Source organism: Zootoca vivipara, chromosome 5 (assembly GCF_963506605.1).
Source record: "Zootoca vivipara chromosome 5, rZooViv1.1, whole genome shotgun sequence".
Classification (NCBI taxonomy): Eukaryota; Metazoa; Chordata; class Lepidosauria; order Squamata; family Lacertidae; genus Zootoca; species Zootoca vivipara.
The window spans coordinates 61,731,114-61,755,897 of record NC_083280.1 but is presented as its reverse complement, the minus strand read 5'-3'; the positions used below and the strand labels follow the sequence as shown (position 1 = coordinate 61,755,897).

The 24,784-nt window shown below is 42.5% G+C and overlaps 1 protein-coding gene across 4 annotated transcripts in view; it reads right to left on the bottom strand.

Moving 5' to 3' along the window:
- INPP5A (inositol polyphosphate-5-phosphatase A) overlaps positions 1-24,784 on the bottom strand; it is a 237,210-nt gene that overhangs the window by 178,549 nt on the left and 33,877 nt on the right. For 3 of the 4 annotated variants that reach the window (XM_035137830.2, XM_035137829.2, XM_035137835.2), the window contains exon 2: positions 13,407-13,448. In XM_035137830.2, the coding sequence (XP_034993721.1) occupies positions 13,407-13,448 (42 nt within the window). Of the gene's footprint in view, positions 1-1,647; positions 11,472-13,406; positions 13,449-24,784 lie in introns of those variants that run through there. The other variant, XM_060274834.1, reaches the window with a different exon arrangement.

Below are 24,784 nucleotides of genomic sequence, written 5' to 3'. Positions count from 1 at the left end.
CTAAACTGAAGGCCACCAACAGCTTTGTACGTGACAACGCAAGGCCACAAAAATGGCCAGTACCACAAAAACGGTACTGCATCAAGAATCAGCAGGTATGAGAGCAGAAAGAAGCGTATTGCTAGCCAATTGGATCAGTCCACCGGCAATACGAACAATAAATGAATGGCAGAAACCTTCAGGAAAACTCAGTGTCAACAAAGGGCCAGAAGATCAGGTCAAACAAACAATAGCCCATATTCCAAGTGGCAGACCTTGGCACCCATACAGGGCAGACCTGCATTGTTATAATACTTACTGAAAGAAGAGGGATATATTTGTGTGCACACAAATATGGGCAGAGACTTACAGTTCCTGTTTGTTTTCCAGTATTAATATCTAAGCAACTACTTACTGTACTCGTTCACTACTTTCTATGAGGGGGTGTTGAGGGGGTGGACTCTCTTCTGCTTTGAACAGCAATGGGAGAAGGAGAAAAGGGGATAAGAACAGATATTCGATGTGTGGAAATTCCCTCTTTCACCTAGGTGAAGTTGATCAACTGAAGCGAGGGAGGGGAATTTGAACTAAGGATTCTCTCTTCCCACAAGAGACGGTGTGTGCGTGTGCAAAAGAGGCAAGGATGAAGGCTCCACACAGAACATCATGTAACCCAGCCCGCTAACAGTAGAGGAATCTGGATCAAGGGTGAATTAAATCACAAACTAAATGTGGCTCGTGCTGCGATGTGCATAGCACAGTGTTTTATCTCTAATACATCATAATCTGCTCTCCCTTCACTGCTCATTTACACAAAAAGCATTCTCCACAGTTGTTGGTACGGGACCATTCTCCAGAGATGGGCTGGGCACATTCCAAACCCTTCTAAATGATCAGCCAAGGGTAAAATGAGTAAGTAAATCCCCTATCTTTGGTTTAATAAAAACTACCACGGTTAGGTTTCCCCTCTGCAGGCATCCACTTTGAATGTGTGGCTCTCAGGAGGAAATCCACAGAAGCCATGGGAGTGCCCATAGCAGGTCCCTGCTGTCCCTTGTCCTTGAGGAGACCCCTTCATGCGCTTAACAGGTAAAGGGGCTTTAGAGCACTGTCCTGCCAGGGAAGCACAGATGAGCATGCTCCACTAGGGCATTTCGTCTGCATTCATGTCCCCAGCATAGTTTTCTTTGACTGTGTGTATGGCTGGGCAGAGAGTAGGGGCCTCACTACGGCTCACAAGACCAGATGCACCATGGACTTCAAAAAGCCGGGGAAATCCTTCCTTTTCTGTGCTTTGGCGGAGAATGGGCATCCACATACAGAAAACCTGGACAACAGTGTGTCGCCAGGAGGATTGCTGTTGTCACCAATCAGCTGAGTTCCCCATGGAGCACAGGGTAGCAGAGCCAAGTGCAGCAGAAAGTGGAGCTTGAAGTCAGTGCCTTTCAGCTTTGGAAAGAGACAAAAGCCAGCACCAATCAGCTGATTGGGCTTGACTGGGCTTCTTGTACTACAAAGGAAAAATGGGTCTTCTGGGACCATAGGAATGCCAGGTGACTGCCTAATGGACAGGCCCTGTCGAAATGGCCAACCAAGGGCAGGAAAACCCAGGTCTGGCCTATGAGCCAGCTCTAGTGACCCATCCCTGCTATACGCAGGTAGACTCACCCTGTTGCAAAATTACTCAGCATAGTTCATCTGACTCCTCACGATTCCCCCTAGCGAAAGGGAAAGGGTGGAAATTAATTTTCAGAGATTTCTGTTTCCTAAGTTTCTCTTTCAACAGAAAGCTCAGGCATAGGCACATTTAAAAAAATAAAAAAATACAGTGGTACCTCGGTTTAAGTACACAATTGGTTCCGGAAGTCTGTACTTAACCTGAAGCGTACTTAACCTGAAGCGAACTTTCCCATTGAAAGTAATGGAAAGTGGATTAATCTGTTCCAGGCGGGTCCGCGGAGTACTTAAACTGAAAGTACTCAAACCGAAGCGTACTTAAACCGAGGTATGACTGTCATTCCAGAGCTATCTCCTGGGAAATAGCTTATTAGCCCACCAACCACTCTGTTCTTAAATCCAGCCTGCTGCGTCGTGCCATTTGCTTCTGCAGAAGCTTAAATTCTTCTGAGAAAAGAAGGCTCTGTGGGCCATGTACTTTTTTCTTGTTGCTCTACACACACAGGATACCACAAGTTTCCATGATGTCACACACAGGGCTTGGCTGCCTTCCCAAGTATGATAAAACTTGAGTTCATCTGTCCTTCCCCTCCACACCCTGCCTGCCATTCAACAGTCATACTCTGCTCGAGCCTTTCCACCTGAACTGAAGAGGGATCTCTGAGGGAGTGACTGTCGAAGACTAAAACTAAAACAAAACTTACTAACCAACTCAGAAGCACACAAGGTCACACACTCAAACAGCACAGAAAGAGTGTATATTAAAACACTGTAAACAGCTCTCAGTTTAGGCGGGACAAAAGATCTTTCAGATTTAAAACACTAACTTAACACATTTTGTGAAGCTCTTTTGCTAAAGGCTGTTTTACAGGTTAGATGAACTGAGGGCCCATGAATCCCATCAGGAAAATAAATAATTGGGTCTCTCTCTCTCTCACTCACACACACACACACACACACACACACACTGCACTGAGAATAGATGAGATGTTTCCTGCTCAGCTAACTGTGGACTTCAGCCTTCAGGGATGGAAAGCTTTTTCAGCCCCAGAGCAGCATTTTCTCTTGCCTAACCCTTCAGTGGCCACAAGCCGGCAGGGACACTTGCAACATGTGCATAAAACCATATAGACCGTGCATGAATCTCCCTCAAGCCTTTGGCTTCCCCCCAAAACCTATTTGTGAAGCAGGGGGTGAGAGGACTCTTCGTGGAGATTGCAGCGGGGGAGGAAGGGGTTAAGGCTTTCCTCCCCAGCTGTGCTTTCCACGAAGAACTCTCTGTGAACAGCACTTCATCTTGAAAAATAACCTTCCTTGGCACAAAAAATGTTGCTGTTCTGAAGCCAAATCATGGCATAGGGAAGAAGAAGAGTTTGGATTTGATATCCCGCTTTATCACTACCCGAAGGAGTCTCAAAGCAGCTAACATTCTCCTTTCCCTTCCTCCCCCACAACAAACACTCTGTGAAGTGAGTGGGGCTGAGAGACTTCAGAGAAGTGTGACTAGCATAAGGTCACCCTGCAGCTGCACGTGGAGAAGCACACCACCACACTGGCTCACACTGGGGAGAGGCAGATTTAGCAGGAGGGTCAGACTATGCAGAGAGCGGTTCATCCCGACCCCAGCTGCAAGCCCTCCTGCCCTCCAAATGCCCCTGAGCCACAATTAGACTTGAAAACAGCCACCTGTTGGCATCATTAATGGCACCACACGGAGGATCCTTTCCCCAGCTGCAACTTCCTTTGAAAATAGTCCCCACACCACATTCAGACTTTTTGTGGGGGGAGCTGTTTTCAAGCCCCTAATTATTTTGGGGAGGCAGGGTAAGGAGATGGTGCTGACTGCTGGATGGGGTGTGTGTGGTGGCATCCAGCCCATAGGCCACCAGTCGTCCTTCCCCCCACCCAATTAAAAGCACTCCAAATCAAAGTAGTAGCCTGACTGGAACGTAAGCTCTGTAGTACAATACTGAATATGTACCCACCTCTTCTATTAAGTGGATCTCAACAGGAACTCATAAGGAGTCACCAACTGTGTGTCCTCATTCTCCCATAAAGGAGAACACTTTGCAACGTTTTGGTTGAGTCGGTGTTTTATATGCTAGTGTGTACACCTGATATTTATATTATGAATTGGACACCCATCGCAAGGTGAAGAACCTGCAGCTTCTTCTGCTGTACTAACACATCTGGCTTTACCCTAAAACAAAATGCAAACATATTTCCACAACTTTTTTCTTTTTCTAAACCAGACATTTCTCTTTCAAAGCTCTGCCCTGAGTTTGGTCCACATTCTGCCATGCTAAATAAATCAGGGAAGGCCAAATTCTTAATTAGGCAAACTTTTGTGGAATTTTAGCTAAAGTTAAGTTATTACATCTTAAAACAAACCTGATCCCTTCAGGATTTTGTACTTTGAGTAATTCTCCCTTAGGTGGGCTTATTGGTATGGCTTTTCAACGTGAGCAGATTTCAGGCTTGCAAAGATCAACTTTGTGGCTTGTTTGTTTGTTTGTTTGTTTACTGGAACCCCAAGATCTACAAATCAAAGCCATGTGCAAAAGAAGTGAGGTTAGAATTAAATAACAGCCTCTAAGCCTAGGAGTTCGTTTTTGTGTCTAGAACTGGACTGAACTCATAGCCTTTTCGTACAAAAGTCCAGTCCTGTTTGCTCCCAGCCTTTCAGCAGTCTTGTGTAAGTGAAAAAAATGTCATGTTACCTTGTTTATTTCAGGCTATTTATACACCATTTAATTACTGAAGTTTTTAAACAGGTGAACACAAAACCTGAAGAGCAAACAAAGGGTAAAATCAATTTAAAATTAACCATAAAATGACTTCCTTAATGTGACTATTGACATAAAAAGCGCCTGAAGTTCAACAGGAGAAGCCTTTCTAGGGGGTTCCAGAGAATCAGGTCCACATTATGGAACCAAACAACTCCTGTTGAGTAGGAGCTAGGCACCTGACCCATGCATCTGACTCACCTGCAAACTCCCTCAAATATCTCAATGACTGGACAGGAATAGAAGGGATAAGGCATTCTGGACCCAAGTTATTAGGGGCCTTGTAAATTAATTCAAAAACCCTGAACTAGGCCTGGCAATATATGGGCAACCGGTACAGTACAAGATTTTAAGCACTGGAGTTGTGTGCTTTTAAGCACCAGTAGTATGTTGGGACTTGCTATTGTTGAACAATCAGGAGTCAGAAACCCTTGTTCATCTACTTCTAATTGCACAGAGATCCTTCAAGAGATCTTGATCGACCTTCTGACCACCCAAGAGCAGCTTCCTCGCTACATGTCCACCACCAAGCCTTCGTAGCAGTGAGTGGCAGCAGCCTCTTGACTAAGAATGAGGAGCCTGTGGCCTTCTGGATATTGATAGGACTCCTCCCATGAACCTTTACCAGCACAGCTGATGATCAGAGATTATGGGACTTACATTCCAGCAACTGCCCTCAACCCTAAGATGTTACATACAGAAAGTGTTCTTTGACTGTGCCCTCCACCTACCAGAATTTTGTCTCTCATCTTCCTTGTTTCATTCCTAATCTGAGATGCTCCTGGACACTATGAACATGGCAGCTGTGAGATTGGTCCTGAAGGGGAAACTGGGCTTTTATCTGGGGTTTCCCAATTGGAATCCAACAGCACCAATTGCTGTTCTACGAGAAAAGGACATTTAGCCGTGGGATAATGTGAGACTGTTTTTATTTATTTATACCCGTTGCAAAATTTTGCTTTTTGGTTTGTGATTACAATATCATCAGCATTTTATTGATTTACAGTACAGACCTATGCTTGTCTGCTCAGAAGTAAATCCCACTGAATTCAGTTACTTTTACTCTCAAGTTAAGTGAATGTTGACTTGTAGTTTAAGTCTTATTTGTAATGGGTGTGGGTGTTGTGGGTGTATTTGGATATTTATTTTGGTAGCAACATGGAATTCTCTCCCCCCCCCCACCCCTTCCACAAATTTTATAAATATTAACCAAACCAAGCCAGCAGCATTTTCCACAATGGAAAAAGGGGAAATGATAACAAGTGAGGTGTGGGGAGCAGTATCATGGAGTTCATAATCGGACTTAAGTTATCAGTATGTTTCCATCTGCATAAATGTTAATCTGCAACTTCTTGGTTGAAAGCGAACTCGCTTGGTTGAAATCTTCAAACCGCTTCATTTTAAAGCCAGCCTACAAGTTTCCCCTGCTGACCTTTTTTTCCACTCAAGGAAACAGCCTGGCAGACAAAGCTGCAATCCTATATCCACTTACATGGGAGTAAACTCAACTGAACTTGATGGGCTTACTTTCCAGGAGGCATATGCATCAAGTCTGCAGAAGTTACAAAATTCCATTATAAGTTTATGACAGACTACCTGCCACCACACAGCTACATGTGACAATCATGATATTTAAATATATATATATATATATCCAGTGGACAGAGACCTCTACAGCTCAGTTGGTAGAGCATGAGACTCTTAATCTCAGGTTCATGGGTTCGAGCCCAGATTGGGCAAAAGATTCCTGCATTGTAGGGGGCTGGACTAGATGGCCCTCGTGGTCCCTTCCAACTCCACAATTCTATGATTAACCAATTTCTCTACAAATACAGTAGTACCTCGGGTTACGAACGCGATCCGTTCCGGGTCGCAGTTCGTAACCCAAAAAGGTCGCAAACCGAGCGCTGCTTCTGCGCATGCGCAGTTTTCGCGCTTTGCACAAAGAGCGTGCGCTGCTTCTGCGCATGCGCAAAACACGCGCACACCGAAAACACTTCCGGCTTTGTGGAGTTCGTAACCCGAACTGTTCGCAACCCGAGCGGTTCGTAAACCGAGGTACGACTGTACAGTAGCAACTCTCTGGGCTTGTGACTCATCATGAATCAGCTGCTTGATGATCCCCTCAGCGTGTTCCACTTCAGTAGGTTCATGCTTGACACTTGATGATGCCATCATCACTTCAGCCATGGATATAGGGTAGTTAGAGAAACACCGCTCCCTCACAAACTTCCTCCCTTGTAATACAATGAATTTACTTGGCTGTTAATCAAATGTCGCCGCCAGCCTTGCTCAAATTGTTCTATATGGCTCTTTGAGTTCCTTTCCTCTTATAAGTGTCAAGAACAATTTTCACACGGGGTGGGGGGGTCTGGCCACCATCTTCCATCATTCTACTTGCCTAAAAGGAGGGGGCACCAACATTCTTGGGCCTGTGGCACATTTGAATTTTTGAGGGAATGCTGTGGAGACCACCTTCTCTGTTTGCTTCCCCTCCACCCCCAGCTCCCCATACTGAAAGTAAGAGAGAAAACATATGCATCATCCACACACAAAGGAAGTCAATTAATATTCGTATTTTACAAGAGAGGAACACTATGGTTGCTAACTGATTAGTAAAAAACCAGCCGCAGCAGATTCCCCTCCCCTTCCCATTTTACATGCTACTGTTGCAATTATTGGTGTTTGAAATCCTAGCCAATATACTACAAATGTCCCAAAGATGTAGCAGTAAATGCCAATCTACCTTTGCTGCTAGACCTCCAGGGCTGACCTATCACTGCTCCGCCTATTTCAGCCCTCTTCTGGTTCTGGGAGGCAGAGCAGAGAGGGGAGCTTGTCACAGCAGGAGGGGGAGGCACCCATGCCCCTTCACCAGCCAGATTCGTCTCTGCCTCTTGGCCCCCCTTCTCCCCTGCTTCAGCTTCTGGTTCCGGTTCTGGACTTCTCTTTGCCACAGACTCTCCCACCTCACTAAACCTTGTTACCTCCTCAGTTTCCGACACCTTCTCTTCCCAGTCCTCTCCCTCTGACCACTCATCATTGTCCCGCCACCAATCTTCTGGGCTCTGAGCCTTTTCCCCTTGGTGGTTCCCCAGCTGGTTCCTCCCACCATTCCTCTGCGTCCAACCAGTCCATGACAGCTGGGCTCAAGAGGAGTGGGTTATGAGAGCACATGCATGCCTGATGCAAGATGAGGGGTTACAGAAGCAATGTGTCATGCTTCGTGACATTACCAGGTTCTGCCCAGTGTGACTTCACCTGAGGTCATCCCTACATCTCAGGTTTGGGGCCTGAAATCTTGGCAGCTCTACTAGTCAGTTCAGCAAGGCATGAAAAAGAAAGGTAGGTGGCTGGGAGACAAACTTGGTAGAAAGGAAAGTGATACTGATTGATGACTGGGTGGAAAACTACAATGCATTTTGATTCTTTCAATAACTGTAAAAATACGAGACATCCCATCAGTATTGGCATTCTGCTGGCTCTTGAAAAAACACCTATTCCTTTGCATGATCTCCTGACCTGAACCTCCTGTTTTAATTACTCTTCTAACTCCTTAAAGCTATGCTGCTTTAATAGGCTTATTTCACTGTACAACTTAATTGCAAGTGCTTATTTTCATGTTTCAGTGAAAATGCTTTCTTGTGTATTTTAAGTATTGTGTTTTTATTTTCTGTAATTGCTTTCACGCTTATGAAGCACTTAGAAGCCACCTTGGTGGTATATAAATTAGCAAATTATAAAAAAGAATTTCTTCAGTTCCCCCTTAGATTTGCTAATCTGTTCAAACAACAAAATACAGAAGTGAGAGCACCAGCTTCACTTGAAATACAATCAATTTGGTGTGTGTGTGTGTGTGCAACAGTAGATCAAAACGGTTAAGAAGGAAGAAGAGAAATCTTAGTTAAAGCCATAGCAGATTACACTTTCTAGAAATACGTGTGAATACCACTAAGAATTCTTCCTTTTTTCTCAAAGGGTGTATGCACCACTTAGAGAAGTTCTGTTCAACTTTCAGTTTAACAGAGGTTATGAACATTATGTTGACATGACTATACATGCAAACTACATTCCGCAGAAAGGACGGGGGAAATGTGGTTTGTGGTTTATCTTGTTTCAACTTCACAAAACAAACCATCTACAATAATTTTCCAACTCTTTATTGACATATGTGATATGTCTCCAACAACAACCATTTAAAAACAATGGACACTGATTTCCCCTACCTTAATGAAGAGAATACATTTATCAAAACAGGGACTTTTAAAGAAAGTTTTTGTTATTTGTATTTTTACTGTTGTAACTTCATGAAGTGCAAATTTTGCTGTATGTATCCTATACCCCATATAGCAAAAGGAACGGGCCCAGTGTGGGGGAATCTACAGCCCTACAGATGTTGAACTCCAACTCCCATCAGCCCCAGCCAGCATGTCAAGGATGGTGGGAGCTGAAGTCCAACGATTTCTAGAGGGCCACACATTCTCAACATCTGGAGTAAGAACTGCTGTGGAGTCATAGTTTGAGGGGGGGAAACAAAACCTAAACAACCATAATCCCCACTTTGTATATAACACTTTGTCTAAGATTGTGGTTTGTTTTTCCCATGCATTGATGGGGAGAAGCAAAGTGGCCCAGATTAGTGAAATAATGGTAAACCACTCACTCTGGTTTTCTGTGACGTGTGGATTGAGCTACAGATTGAGTAAAGTATTGAGTAAAGCTGCTGCCGCCACTGCCTGTAAGAACTGCCAGGGACATTAAAGTAGAACAAGACAGGGAGGGACAAGAAGGGAGGGAATTTGCAACAAAAAGCACCTGCCACATGAACGTCATTTGGATTGTATGCAAAAAAAAAATCTATAGTCATTTTTACTTCCCTATTCCACACAGTGCACAGAGTCTGAAAAGGCCTTCAGGGTTTGAACTGTGCTTGTGTTCCTCAGGCACTGATTGAGGGCAAGGTCCCCTTCAGCCACACATCCTCCTTGCCTAATGTATGCCTAGCCTGCTTATGCCCAGGGCTTCAGCTTCCAACATAGCCGGAATTTTTTTACGTGGAGACACTTTTATTTTATTTTATTTTTTACAATCCAACTCATATTTCATTAGTCATTACAAGTCAAACAATATACCAGACTAGGTTGAGTTGTTAGATTTAATTAAACAGCAAAGGAAAAAAGAAAGGAAGGAGAGAGAGATATAATAGAAAAGAAAAAGTAAGAGAAATTGTTTAGAATAGAAGAAGAAATGAAGAAAGGCAGAAAGAAAGGTTAGACAATACGATACATGGATTCTTAAAACACATTTCTGCACAGCATTTTTACCTTTTCCCCTTTATTCTGTCTTTAGATAGTGTATTATTCTTATATTCACAAGCATTCATCTAGTGTAATTTCCATCTTATTTTGGTATCCTGCAAGGTTAGGCTAAACATAGCCATCTTTTGTTTCCCAGCCCTGTTTTCCTTAAATAGTCATTTAGGCAGTCCCATTGTTTCTTGATCTTGTCTTTCAGTTTTTGTCATATTAAATCCGTTAATTTAGCTAGCTCTAAATATTCACATAGCTTGTCCATCCACATTCCCCTTTCCAATTTCTCGCTACTATTACTCTCGCTGCCGTTGATGCATATAGAAAGATGTCAATTTTATCAACGGGGATATCATTGTATAAAATTCCTAGTAGGTAGGACTCTGCCCTTTTGGTAAAGAATATTTTTAATAATTTTTGAGTCTCTTCATGTATTATTTCCCAAAACTTTCTAACTTGGGGACAGGTCCACCACGTGGAGACACTTTCCAACAAGCAACCCCACTTGCATGCATTGTGAGCTGATGACATCCTTCAGAACCAGGTGCCTCCTCCATACATTTAAATGGGATATAGAGGTCACACCAGGCAAGTGAGGTAGGCAGAACCTCTCCCTGCTTACCTCCCCATATTGTTATGCCACCCCCTGCACTTCTCTCTCAGCCGAGCCTCCGGTATCATAGTTCAACTAAGGAGAAAGACTGCTGGGCAGGTCAGTGGACCACCGGAGAGCATCCTTAACAGTAGATCCCTGATGCCTGCTATAGACCTTCTTAAACAAAACCAAAAAAACTCTCATCCAGACGGCTGCCTCCCTCCCCCCAACCACAATGCCCTGGAAATTCTGGGGAAATGGCTTCTGCTTTTTTTGGGGGGGGGGGGGGACAGGAGGCAGGCAGGTGTGGAGGACTCCCTAGTCCTGAATGGGGTAACTGTGCCCCTGAAGGACCAGGTGTGCAGCCTGGGAGTCATTTTGGACTCACAGCTCTCCATGGAGGCGCAGGTCAGTTCTGTATCCAGGGCAGCTGTCTACCAGCTCCATCTGGTACACAGGCTGAGACCCTATCTGCCCGCGGATTGTCTCGCCAGAGTGGTGCATGCTCTAGTTATCTCTTGCTTGGGCTACTGTGTGGCGCTCTATGTGGGGCTACCTTTGAAGGTGACCCGGAAATTACAACTAATCCAGAATGCAGCAGCTAGACTGGTGACTGGAAGCAGCCGCCAAGACCACATAACACCGGTCTTGAAAGACCTACGTTGACTCCCAGTACATTTCCGAGCACAATTCAAAGTGTTGGTGCTGAACTTTAAAGCCCTAAACAGCCTCAGCCCAGTATACCTGAAGGAGTGCCTCCACCCCCATCGTTCAGTCCGGACGCTGAGGTCCAGCGCCAAGGGTCTTCTGGCGGTTCCCTCACTGCGAGAAGCCAAGTTACAGGGAACCAGGCAGAGGATCTTCTCGGTAGTGGCGCCCGCCCTGTGGAACACCCTCCCACCAGATGTTAAATAGAAAAACAACTACAGTGGTACCTCACAAGACAAATGCCCTGCAAGACAAATTTTTCGCAAGACGAATGAGTCTTGCGACCTGATGGTGACTCGCAAGACAAATTTGTTTTGTGAAAAATTCATCTTGCGAATGGTGGTTTCCCATAGGAATGCATTGAAATTTAATTAATGCGTTCCTATGGGGAAAAATAAATAAATTTCAATGCATTCCTATGGGAAACCATGATTCAAAAGATGAATTTTTCGCAAAACGAATTGACTCGTGGAACGAATTAAATTCGTCTTGCAAGGCACCACTGTACCAGACTTTTTGAAGACATCTGAAGGCAGCCCTGTTCAGGGAAGCTTTTACTGTTTAATAGATTATTGTATTTTAATGTTCTGTTGGAAGCTGCCCAGGGTAGCTGGGGAAACCCAGCCAGATGGGCGGGGTATAAATAATAAATGATGATGATACTTGGAATTGCTGTCACCATCAAGGAAAAAATGGTGGGGGGTGTCACTACTGTAGGTGGGGGTCCACAAGTAGACACTTTGCTGAGTGCACACCCAGCCCTGTGGTCACTCCTGATTGCTGTCATTATCGGTTTTACTCACCGAATTGCTGAACCAGTTCAAGCTCTGACAATTTCAGTGGGGCCTGCACCACTCTACAAAGATTTTTAGAGATGCTCTGATGGTAGGTCTTAAAACCAAGGATGGAGAACTTGTGGTCTTCCAGATGTTGTTAGACAACATCTCCCATAATCGCTGGCCACCAACCATGTTGGCTTGGGGCAGATGGGAGTTGGAGTCCAGAGGGCCACAAGTTCCCCCATCCCTGCCCTGAATCATCTGCCCCAGTGCAGACACATTTGAGACAATAAGAACACTTCAAGCTTGATTCTCCCATTAGACTTGACATTTGACATTTACTGCTTTGACCACCTGCTGTTCCCACCAGCACATCCACTTCTACTCCTCTCACTTAAAAGTCTTTTCTTCCGCAGAGTACGGGATCTCCTTTAGGTGAGTTCAACCATTCAAGGAAACATGAGGTTATCTATGTGGATGCTAAACAATATAAATTGATATCCAAGTTCTCCTCCATGCATAAAAATGAAGAGTCTATAAATAGTTGGTTTTCACAGGACCTTAGCTTGAACGGAATGTTATATTATTCCAGAATAATACAAAACTTGAACCTAAAGTTTCAGGCCAGTGTATCTATTACCAGGGGTGGGGGAATCAGCTTCTGTGATCCTTAGAGTTTGGGACATTTCACCCCAAGTCAAGGATGGGGAACCTCCAGGTGTTGGTTGGACTACAACTCCCATCATCCCTTATCAATGGCCATGCTGTCTTGGACTAATGGGAGTCTGAGACTAACAACATGTGAATAGCTACAGCATTCCCATCCCCCTTCTAAATATTTATATACAGTATTGAAGTCTTATCTAGTAACACATAAGAGAAACAAAATCACTCTCTTTAAGTCGAGCTATGGCTATACCATTGAAACAAATCCTTCATTTTTCTTTCAAACACTGGCTGACCTTTACTCACAACTTGCAAATGACCGCCCTATCTATTGATTTTTATTAATACTATGTTCCAGGCAAGCATGTTTATGATAGCAGCCTTACTCATGATTTCCGGTAAGAGTTTAAACGAAGCCAAATACATGTTTAAAAATTATTTTTGCAAAAAAAAAACCCACAACCCAAAAAAACCTATCACAAAATGCACAGTCTCTCAACTATTTTATATGGTCTCTTGAACAACGCTGTAGAGTGCATTTCAGTGTAAATTTGACAAATGTTTTTGTTTTGGGGTCCAAGAAAGGAAATATTTATATGGCCTTAATTAGTGACCGTTGAAAATTGTCGTTTTATTGAGGACGTTTGTTTACAATGGCAGTTTGCAGGGAAATGTTTTATCTTCCTCTTCTAAGGCTGTGTATACAAGAGTCAAAACCTACAGTTATTATAAAAAAGAGTTATTTTTTTTAAAAAAAGTTATTCTAGTCCTGCTGTCCTTTTGTTTTGTTTTTCACAGATTCGTTAGGTTCAAGTTTTTGATGTTTAGATTAGCCCACTGATAAAGACGTAAAATGCTGACAGCCTGTTTGACTTTATGCCATGAAAGAAAATAGTTCTCACTGTACCTGATAAAATTCCCGAAGCCAATTCTTCTGTAAATTTTCTGGCTGGAAAATAAACAAATAAAACAAAATTAATATATGACTTCTATAATACAGACAAGGCAAAATGACTAAGCAAAAGATACAAGCACTGATTTTAGCACGTGCACACTTAAAAGGAGCATTTCAATTACTGTACACACAAATTAAACCTTTTGATTTTTGCGATATTGGAAGTCGATATAGCTTCTCTCGGGCACACAACCAATAAACTTTTCACCAAAGGCATTTTAACATAGTGGGTTTCATTCAATGTTCTCTTCAGAGCAGACCCACCGAAATGAACAAGCACGACTAATTTAGGACCGTTAATCTTAGTAAGTTACACTAACACTGGATACAACTCACTATATTTAATTAATTAATTAATTAATAGTGTTTGTGTCCTGCTCCTCAGCCAAAAAAGGCTCCCACGATGGCTTACATAAATTCAAAACAAGACACACCCTAACTGCAGGCTCACAATCTTTTTAAAATAAAAAATTAAAAAATACAACCCACAAGGGAGAAGGTACAAAGAGAGAAGAGGAAAATCAAAACTCAGACACCAATTTCTAGACCAGGCATCCCCAAACTTCAGCCCTCCAGATGTTTTGGACTACAGTTCCCATCATCCCTGACCACTGGTCCTGTTAGCTAGGGATCATGGGAGTTGTAGGCCAAAACATCTGGAGGGCCGCAGTTTGGGGATGCCTGTTCTAGACCATTGTTCCTTTATTGACCAGCTGACACAGTTCTGAGGCAGGAGGTAACTGATGGAGCTGAGACACCAACAAAGGCGATGGAGTGAGCTCTGCTTCCTCTCGCCTGTTGATGCCGTTTGATGGAATGGCAGCCGGTAGGTGACATTTAAGGGGGGAGGAGGCTTGATGGAGCTGGCCTGTCCCAGCAGAGTCAATGGACCATCATGGCTGTGAGTCTTGGAAGACCTGCTCCCTGCCTTGAAGGCCTTCTTCCACCTGGCCAGGGAGGGTGGGCCCTCAACTGAATCCAGCTACAAAGCCTGAGACTCTTGGGCTGGGGTATTGTTTGGTGAGGTTTGTTTGGGGGGGTGTGGCGGTGGTTGCTGTTACTGATATCCAATTTTTGGTATCTTTATTTTGTATATTTATTATGATTCATTCATAGTAACTGAGAATTGATCTTCTCATAGCACCACTCGCCAGGCTATACAGCAGAGGTTTTTACTGGAACCTAAACTCACGATACAGTGGTACCTTGGTTTTCGAACATAATCCGTTCCGGAAGACCGTTCAAGTTCTGAAATGTCCGAAAACCGAAAACTCAATAGCCGACAGCTAAGTCACAGGATCTTGCATTCAGCGGAAGTCACGTGGCATGTTTGACTTCCGAGGCGTGTTTGAAAACTGAAGCATTTACTTGAGGGTTTATGGCGGTCCAAAACCAAAATGTTCGTCAACGGAGACATTCGAATACTGAGGTACAACTGTACATAGAAAGTGGAATTGGAAGCAGATATTACAAAAAAATGAAAAGCATGGGGCTGCTGCTGGAGACACTTGCCACTCTTGAAATGCGGGGGAATAATGAAACAAATGTGTGTGTTTTTAACTCCACCCAGCCTGCCAGACCTGGAAATAGCAGGCAGAGCTGTTGATAAGTTGCTGGAGTCATAGCACCCCAGCAGGCTCACTACCGGCAATTGCTCTGGGCAACTCCAGGGAGCAGGTCTTCCAGGACTGACAGGCTAAGATGTTGCAATGGTGTCCACTGATAGCCTAATTTGTGCACTGGGCTGTAGAAGTGATACTATCTAAAAGCATTGTGAGCTGCTTGCTGGAAACAGGGGAGGCAGGAACGTGACAATCTAATAAAAATTATGGCAGAAGGAGAATGGAATGAAATACCCACAAAGATACCAGGGCTGAATGGCTGGCACATAAACTAGAAACACTCCACACTGCAAAACTTTGTTGCAGGTCCCACTTGTTAACTTCTAACATCTAATAGACATATTTTACCGAAAACAGTGATTTATAGGTTGTCACAAAAAGAGAAAGGAAAATATTTTTACGGTGCTTGGGTAATGACGTCAAAGCTTTGTGTTTTCTTTGTGACTAAATATCGGCTTAAACTGTCAAGAGCTACAATTCCGAAAAGCAAAATGAAGAAAATGTTTTGGCGCCACTTTCAGTTTGGAAAACAAAGACGAGAAGAGAATCGCATCAGTTCAGGGCATTTTCAAGCATCACAAGCCTTCCACGCCACCATGTTATACTCTCTGAAAGCCTTTAAAACAATTAATATGGCAGATTGAGTTTGTTACACAAACGGGAAGTTGGCTCTCAGTGGCTGGAATGCAGATTCACAAGCCTCTGGTGCGCAACCACCTCCAAACGGGGAACGGCTCCTAGCCAACTCAATCCTTGCAAAAACTGCAAAACTCAACACCAGGAAAAAAAAGCCACAAAATAAATTCGTGTCCAAGCAGTGTTATGAAAAGGGATCGCTGCACTATAAAATACTTTATGGCAGCTGTTTTATAGATGCCAAATAATTCCAGCATTACACAAGGAGAGGACAGAGGTATGGGAAAGGCAACCCAACCATAGAGCTGGTAACTTATTTTTATTCCTGCTCAGTGGCTGCACGGCGTTCTGGAAAATTACATAGTAAATTCATGGACCTATAATCACAAATGCCAACTATCATTTGACATGCTTTTAAAGCCTGCCAGTACTGTATAGCATTGTGTATATATATATATATATAAAGGTAGTTAAGACTGTTCTTACTCATAAGAGCTTAAAGAGAGCTCTGCTAGATCAGTTCATGGAAGGCCATCGAGAAAGTAACAAATCCATTTCCAAAGCCATTTGGGTATTCTGGCAAACGTGAGGGCCTTGTCAGTGGTGACACCCCAGTTGTGGAATGCCCTCCTTTCCCGTCATTATCTTTTTGGTGCCAGGTGAAAGCCTTATTTTCCCAGGCACTGTATATTTATCTTTTAGTGCTTTTTTGTGCATGTTTTCAATGGTGTGATGCTTCTGGTTTTCTCTCTTCCATTTCCATTGTGATTACCAAGTCACAAGTTACCATTCGCAAAACTGTATTGTTCAACAAAGTCTCATTCAAAGCAGCGTTGCTGAGTTGTGTGCGAAATCAGCCATGGCTACTGCATCTTCCCAGCCCTCTTTTATACAGTGGCAGCAAAGTTCCAGTTGGGTTTGGGCAGAAAGTGACTGGCTACCCAACCGGTCAATGTAGCCAAGAGAGTTTAGACACAGCCATTTTTCTCTGCACCAGGCACAGTCACAGGCAGATGAGAGAGTGGGCTTGATGCGCACTTCTTTACTGCCACTAGGTAAGCTCCGTGACGAACCCTCACCAGTGTTCAATTGCATTTGACTGCAGTTTCCCTCCACTCGCATCCGAGCTGTCTCTCAGCTTGTTTCCTCGCTCTAAGTTCTGGAGTATACCAAGGAGCCACAAAGCAGGAGAGGGCATATTAAATTATCTATGGCCTTTCAAACTGTGTGTGTTGGGAGGGTATTGTTTTAGTTTGTTACATTTGTCAGGGTGGATTTGATTTAAATCAAACAATTTAAATCACTAGTCAGTAAGACTTGATTTAATTTTTATTTTTTTTAACAGAAAGACTCATTCTTGCTGGTATCATCTTAATACCGTATTTACAACCAGATAAAGGTTTCATTTTTGGAATAATAAATTATGAAATTATTGTGATGTTTAATAAGTTAACTGTTTATATTTGGACAACTTTTCTGCTGTACTTTATTGGAAGGAGAAAAATAATCGTTTCTTTAATAACAACTTAAACAATTTACTTAACTAAAACAGTAACATTATAGCATATGTATCCATTTTTGTTAACTGATGTGGTTAAACGATTATAAAAAATAAACTTAAGATGGAGTTTTAGCACACATGAAAAACTTAAATACTTATTTCCTGATGAATAGCCTTTGGACTATGCTTTAACTTAAATAGAAAACTATCTTTAGAAATACTTTTCTTCCAAAACCTTTTTATTTTAAAAATCCAATTTAATTTTTTTTAAAAATCATTGTTTTTTATCCACCCTGCAATGTGTATTTTTGTGCTTTTATATTGTAAGCCGCCCTGTGATCCTCAGATGAAGGGCAGTATGGAAACATAATAAATAAAATTAATATTTGCCGTACCTTTTTGGACCTACCTTTGGCATCCTTGTTCATGCCCAAGTGAATACACAAAGGCCAAGTTTGCTTGTAACACCAAACTATAGCTTAATAGATTGTGTGTACAAGCCTGAGGCATTCCCTCCTCCCCATCCCGCCTCCAGGATGACCACAAAGAGGAGATCAGAAGCTCTCACTTCTGTTTTCAACTTAACCACATTTTAGTGTTGCTTCTGAACTTGAAACTATGATTATTAACATTAACCGATTCACTGAAAACAAGCCAGGATCTTTAACCAAGGTTTGACCTTTTGGCAAACCATAGTTATTGCTAACCGCAGCTTGTCTGGGTTCAAACATAATGAGAACTGTGGTTAGTTGAAAATGAGAGGGTTTTTGCCCAGCTGGAATATACCCTTGAACTTTGATTGTGCTTCTTGCTTTCCTGGGTGGAGAACGCTGGGGGTGGGTTAGACTAGAGCTACTTTACTGTGCAGAGGGGAAATTAACACAAGCTGTTCCTACCACTTTCGTTTGCAGCCCAGCCTTCATTATTAACATGTGGCTTTCAGAATGTCGCCCAGAATGGAATGCAGCCGTCAGTCTGAAAAGGTTCCCCTTTCCAGGTAGACCAAGCCTAAGAATTCCAGAGCAAAAGGGCACTTTGCCACCTTATCAGCTTTACTGCTGCCATGCAGTCATGTGGCTGCGAAACAGAATACAGTGGTGTCTTGGTTCTCAAACGCCGAAAACCCAGAATGTTCTGGTTTTTTAAAATGTTTTTCAGACACTGAACATCCGATGCAGTTGTTGGCTATTGTTTCCAGGGCACCTGAACCAATCAGAAGCTGCGCCTTGGTTTTTGAAAATTTCGGAAGTCAAACGGACTTCTGGAACGGATTAAGTTTGGCGCTTTTGTTTTTGCTATTTATTTTGCGTTTTTTGTTTTTTAGGCTTTTTCGGTTAGTTTGTTTTTGTGACTGTGTGGAACCCAGATCAGCTACTGATTCATTGATTGTGTGACTGCAGAAATGGATAAAAGCCCCCCATCTAAACAATGACTATCATCAGTGCAAGTAAGAAAATAATAATTTTAATTTTTATCAACTATAATACTTTCTTATTTATTTTATAGTACAGTACATTGATTATTGCTTTCATTTTATGGATAAATTAGATGGTAAAATTCATGTTAAATTGCTGTTTTAGGGGTTCTTTTTAAAAGCCTGGAATGGATTAATCCGTTTTGCATTACTTTCAATGGGAAAGCGTTCAATGGGAAATGCTTTGGTTTTGGAACGGGCTTCCGGAACGGATTGAGTTTGAGAACCCCAAGGTACCACTGTGTGGAGTTGGAGCTCATGAGCTCTGCCATGAGGCCTTGCCCTTTTAAGTAAGGCACGAACATGGCAACTGCAAAGCACAGTCTTGGACGTCACTCCATGGGTCTTCTATAAACTAATTTGTATTAGAAGGCAGCAGAGATTATGTCAAAACACAAAGGAAGCCATGAGTGGAAACAGGAACAACCTCTGAAAGCTGGATACAAAACTAATCACTAAATGTGACAGAGATTGTGAAACATTCTGCAAGGCTTACTGTATTTGGGCACATAGGAGTGAATCAAAGTTTTGGCGATTAGGCAACACACATTCCTCTGGTGCTTCAAAGAATATACAAAACGACATTACAAATTTTCCTCTCGATCCTGTCTTCAATCAAATAAATGCATGCCACCCTTTATAGACTTTTATATAGCATTTATATAGCAATTCTGAGTAGAATATATTTGAACTTGTTCGTCTTCAGAGCCACTATGTGAAACAGAATAGTGCATTTAATTCTGAAGAGGGAAACGGAGGCCATTAAGTAGTTAACTGTCCTAGCAGAATCCAACTCCATGATGGAGATTAGGTGGTTGAAGTGGGCAAGTCCAAAAAGCCTCCAAAATCTCTGTCACTTGCTGACAAGTGATGAGATTTGAACCGATCACAGATGGTGGTATTTGAATAAAAGAAGAGTTTACTTCCCATTTTAAAATATTTGGAAACTTCTTCCCACATATAAACTATCAGTTATTTGCCGTCGATATAAAATATAATAAAAGTGAATAAATAAATCACCAGCTGCCTTCACTGAATTTGTTCACCAGATGGCAGCAGGAAGACGATATTGTGGAACAAACAACGGCTTCAATGTCAGATCTACATAGAAAATGAACTTGTTGGGTTCTAAAAGGGTTCCCAATAGTTTTTGAAACAACACACTGAGTCAAAGGTTACTTCATCTCTGCAGAAAGATCCTGGTTGCACTTCCTGGAAAACCAAGGTGCTTTTCCATTGGTCAGCCAGTCCCTGAATCAGAGAGCTAGTTGTCTGTATTCTTTAGAAATCCATCATACTCAAGGAAAACCATTTAGTTATTCCGTCAACAAACGAAAACCGAGTTTACAGAACATATAATGGGGCCTTCTTGACAGCAGAGCCCCATGTTATGGAACAATTCCTCGTCCCCACCCAAGGCCAGGCTGGTACCAACACTGTTTCCAGTTTACACCACCAGATTAAAAATATATAGGTACAGTGGTGCCTCGACTTACGAATTTAATCCGTTCCAAAGGCACCTTCGTAGGTCGAAAAATTCGCAAGTCGAAAAACGCCATTGGAAACGCGATTTCCCATAGGAATGCATTGGAAATGGAAAAATTCGTAAGTCGAAGCAACCCCATCTAAAAATTTGTAAGTCGAAGCAACCCTATCTAAAAATTCGTAAGTTGAAAAATCCCTATCTAAAACCGCCGCGGTTTCCGTTCGGATGTCGAGAAATTCGTAAACATGCGGCCAAAGTTGAAAAATTCGGTTGTCGAGTCGTTCGTAAGTCGAGGTACCACTGTATATATATTCTGCCAGGCGCTTTGGAATTAAGAGCTGGCCTGCTTTCTTGAGTACTGTGTATTGGATATGAATTTTAAACTATATACAGCAGATTTTATCAACATTTCATTGCCAATTTTATATATGCAGCCAACCCTCTGGTAATTTTGAATGACCAAGGGTGGAATATTCAATAAAAATAATAATAATCAAATTTCACTCAATGCAAATGTCTGGTAGTATGGTGGGCATGGTGAAAATAACACCCTGCAATCAATGCGTCACTGCCACTAGTTCCTCCCAACTGCCAAATAAGGCAGCTGAGACAAACACATATGAGGAATTTCACCAGGAAAAAAAGTCACCATCTCCTATTTCAGATCCTTAAATGACTTCTTACATATACACACCCTTCTGAGCCAATGGGAGAGAGCAGTCTGTCTTTTTCTTGTGGTTTGAATGCATTGGATTTGGAAGAATTCTGAATCTTGAGGTGCCTCAGGGGGACTTTGGATGACAAAAGTAAAGCAGCAACAACTCGATGTGGGGAGGTTGTAGTGTTTGGATGTAATTGGTTTAAAAGAATAAAATGAGAATTCCTTGGATGCCTAGATCAAGGAAGGGGGCAAGTACTTTTTGGTGAGAAAAAGCCCCAGCAGAAATTTGAAACCACAAAACATCCAGCAAAGTAAAGCATGGAAATATAGGCTGTTAAGACTTTTTAATTTTTCCCCCAAAGGCTGTTATACATTTTAAGTCCCCCCCCCCAAAAAAAGTTCCCCTTACTTCCCTTAGCAAGAAAAAGAAACCATGCATTTGGGAAGTTAAAAATGGTTTACTTACAAACTCTTCAAAGGTGAGATTCATGTGCTTTTCCATACAGCAGCAAGAAATGAGAGGCTGTGCAACTTAATTTCAAAGTTCCCAAATTATTTGTATAAAAGCACAAAGATGGCTTGCTAAAGACACACAGTCTGGGCTTGCAGCAACCAGCCCAAACATCCTTCTTGGTTGGTTACATGGCGGAAAACAAAAGGAACAAAGGCTTTTGGCAGACTGCTTACTCTATGGTCTCTATGAATTAACTAGAACTAAGCACATTGCTGATATGAAGCTGGTATTTATTCCACAACTTCATGGTGTCTAAGTGACCCAGATGTTTTAAAAAATGCTGCAGGCAGCACCTGCCAAAAGCACCTGCTTTTTGTGTCTTCTAAAAGTGTCTCATGAGCATGCCCTACTGAATTCAATGAGGCTTACTCCCAGAAAAGGAGAAGTAAATTTAGGTGAACTCAGTGGGGCTTATGCATGCATAGACTCCACTTAGACCTCTTAGTGGGGAAGCAGATGCAACTTGACTAGTAAATCAATTAAACTACGCTTAAATTAGTTGAAAATGTATTAAATGTGTTATATGGAGGGTTTATTTAATGTTTTCATTAAATCTACGTACTACTTCTTTACAAATCGCAGCAGCAGAGGGCTTTGCCACACCTCCCTGTGGTGGCAGAGGATCCTGCCATACCTCCCCGCAGCACACCCTCCACCACTGTATTACAAAGGGACCGCCCAATGTATGGGTCCTTTTGGACCCAGAAGAAGGCGGAACAGGGGTGGGGGCACATCAGTTTTATGCGCGCTTCGCTGACGTGTGGTAGCCAGGAAAGGAACCCTTGCACAAAATGGTCGCAACCTGTACTGTATTGCAGTTCAAGGACACATTCCAGCCAAATAAGAGGGCACAGAGGAGGATAACAAGATTGGCATGGACTTGCCAGAGTGTCAGGCCTAATGAGCACAGTAGCTCAGGCCTGTGGATCAGTTGCGGAGACCCAAAGTCCCCACCTTTAAGTACCCTAAGCCACCATTAGCTTTTACGAAGGGCTGTGTTTTAATGAATTCTAAATGAGTCAGTGTTAGATCAGACAAGACTTTCCCTGACAATGGAATGAACAAAATAGGCAATACCTGGGAGTTGTCTTGCATATGGACAAGAAGCCTCTTCCTCTCTCCAGCAGCACATTTTTATTTAAAAAAAGGAGAGCTAATATATAGCAATTAGAGGCTTTGATAACAGAATTTTGTTTTCTGATTTAAAGTAAATGGGAAGTGAAATAGAACTGGTTGGGAAATCATGCAATACGTAAGCACTAGAGAGATCAAGACTTGAGAGTACTTTGGTTGGCTACTTCATGCCAGAAACCTTAAAAGGATTGATAACCTGACAAAGTGAATCATTAAAATTGCAAGGTTTCAATGGCAATACTGCCCGCTTAGTATTTCACATTCTTGCTCACATGTAATATAATAGCGTTGGGAAGAACCCAAAGGAGTATTCAGTTCAATTGCCTGCCCACAGACAAGACCAAGCACAAGATATATCCTCCTATTTAAGGATAGACAGATACAGAAAGGATACAAACTCCTTTGGAAAATTTCTTTTACAGAAAACGTATCCGGAGAACAAATTTAACAAGACTCCAACCAACTGAAGAACAATACATGCCAAAATATATCTTTCATAGCTCCCACTCAAAACATCTTAATGAAAAGTTACCAAACCTAGTTCCAAAACATCTTCCCCAACCAGTGATTCCCTTTCATTCTGCTCAAGTTTCAACACTGAGAGAATTAGGCTACATTCCTATACCCATTTGCCTGAGGTTAAACCCCATTGAATTCAATGGGACTTCTGAGTAGACATGTGTAGGATGGTGCAGTATATTGCTTACCGTAATTGTTCTGTTTCTCAGTTTTGAAGGTCTGTAAGATATTAGCCCAGGCATTCCCAAACTGCGGTCCTCCAAATGTTTTGGCCTACAATCCCATGATCCCTAGCTAACAGGACCAGTGGTCAGGGAAGATGGGAATTGTAGTCCAAAACATCTGGAGGACCGAAGTTTGGGGATGCCTGTATTAGCCTTTCGATGTGGTAAAATTGGCAGGTCCAGTACATCTGCTATTTCTGCCATCTTTAAAATTTCAGTCCTTAGCAATCTGTTGCTACTATGCTCTGTTTTCTTAAAAAAAAACTGTGCACATTTAATACTGGACAAAGAAATCCAAAAATTTTAACACCTAGAGATATAGCACTACCATCTGGATATATTTTAAAATTATACTTATAAGGGGCTAATGGTTCAGAGTTTGATCCTAGCATTTAGAAATGTTAAATACACCTCCAGTATGCACAATTAAATTGTCAAAATATAAGAAATAGAGCATTCAAGTTCCTAGGTTAGGCCCTGATTTATGGAACAAAGTTTCACAGCAGAAAGGCAAATAAAAAAGATTAAATATTGCAGGGCTTTTTAAAAACAAAACAAACCAAACAAAAAAAAAACACCCCATCTTCCCCTCTATAATTTATATCGATCCTTTACTTAATACACTCAAGGCAGTATACACAATGGCGATAAAATACCATCACACTACCAAGAACAATGCATTAAATTCTTACAGAGGAAAACATTACAAAAACCAATATGGTTTGCTGAAACAATAGAGCCACGAACAGGTCAAGACAGATCTTTCCCAGGAGGCTGGACACCACAGTCACAGCAGAGTTCTCTATCAGGATCCTATTTACTAACCGCAACTCATTCTACAAAAGTAGATCCTTATATAGCCAAAACAGCCTCATCCATGACTCAAAGTTGGACTGATGGTTTCAGGTCGTGGCTAAGAATGAGAGACCTTAACCATGATCCTGGGTTCAGACCCTGCTTTGAACCACGAGGGAAACATTGAAACTTGGACTGGTTGCTTATGAAGACCCCCCAAGACCTCCCAAAGAAAGACACAGTTGACACCAATATTAGCTTAAGGTTATTGGCAAAATTTTGGCCACAACTTTATTGGTTACAGAATGTGAGTGGTTTGCTTAGGCACTGGTTTGACTAGCTGCACCTACACCTCCGGCAGGGCAGCACTGACAACTGGACACTGGCAGAAGTCAGTAAGGGTAAACAGACTGGGGGAGCATTGGTCCTACCACAAACACAACCTCACCCCAAAATGCTCCCAGGTGCTCTGGCGTGGCCCTAACCCCTGGAAGGGGATCGGACAAAAGCATGGCGAGCACCTGGATTCCTTTAACGGAATACCCGATCGCACATTGGGAGGGACGGGTGTGACAACCTCCCCTCCACACCTTGAACCAATGCCTAACCGCCAAAACTTACAAAGTTGTGATGATTTGCTACGCGGCAGGCGAAACCCAAGTGGCACCAGCCAATTAGCCAAATGGGAAAATTCCTACTGGGCCCACGCCCCAAAAGCAGACGACCCACGACGGCACAGCAAGGTCATAATGAACCTTAAATAG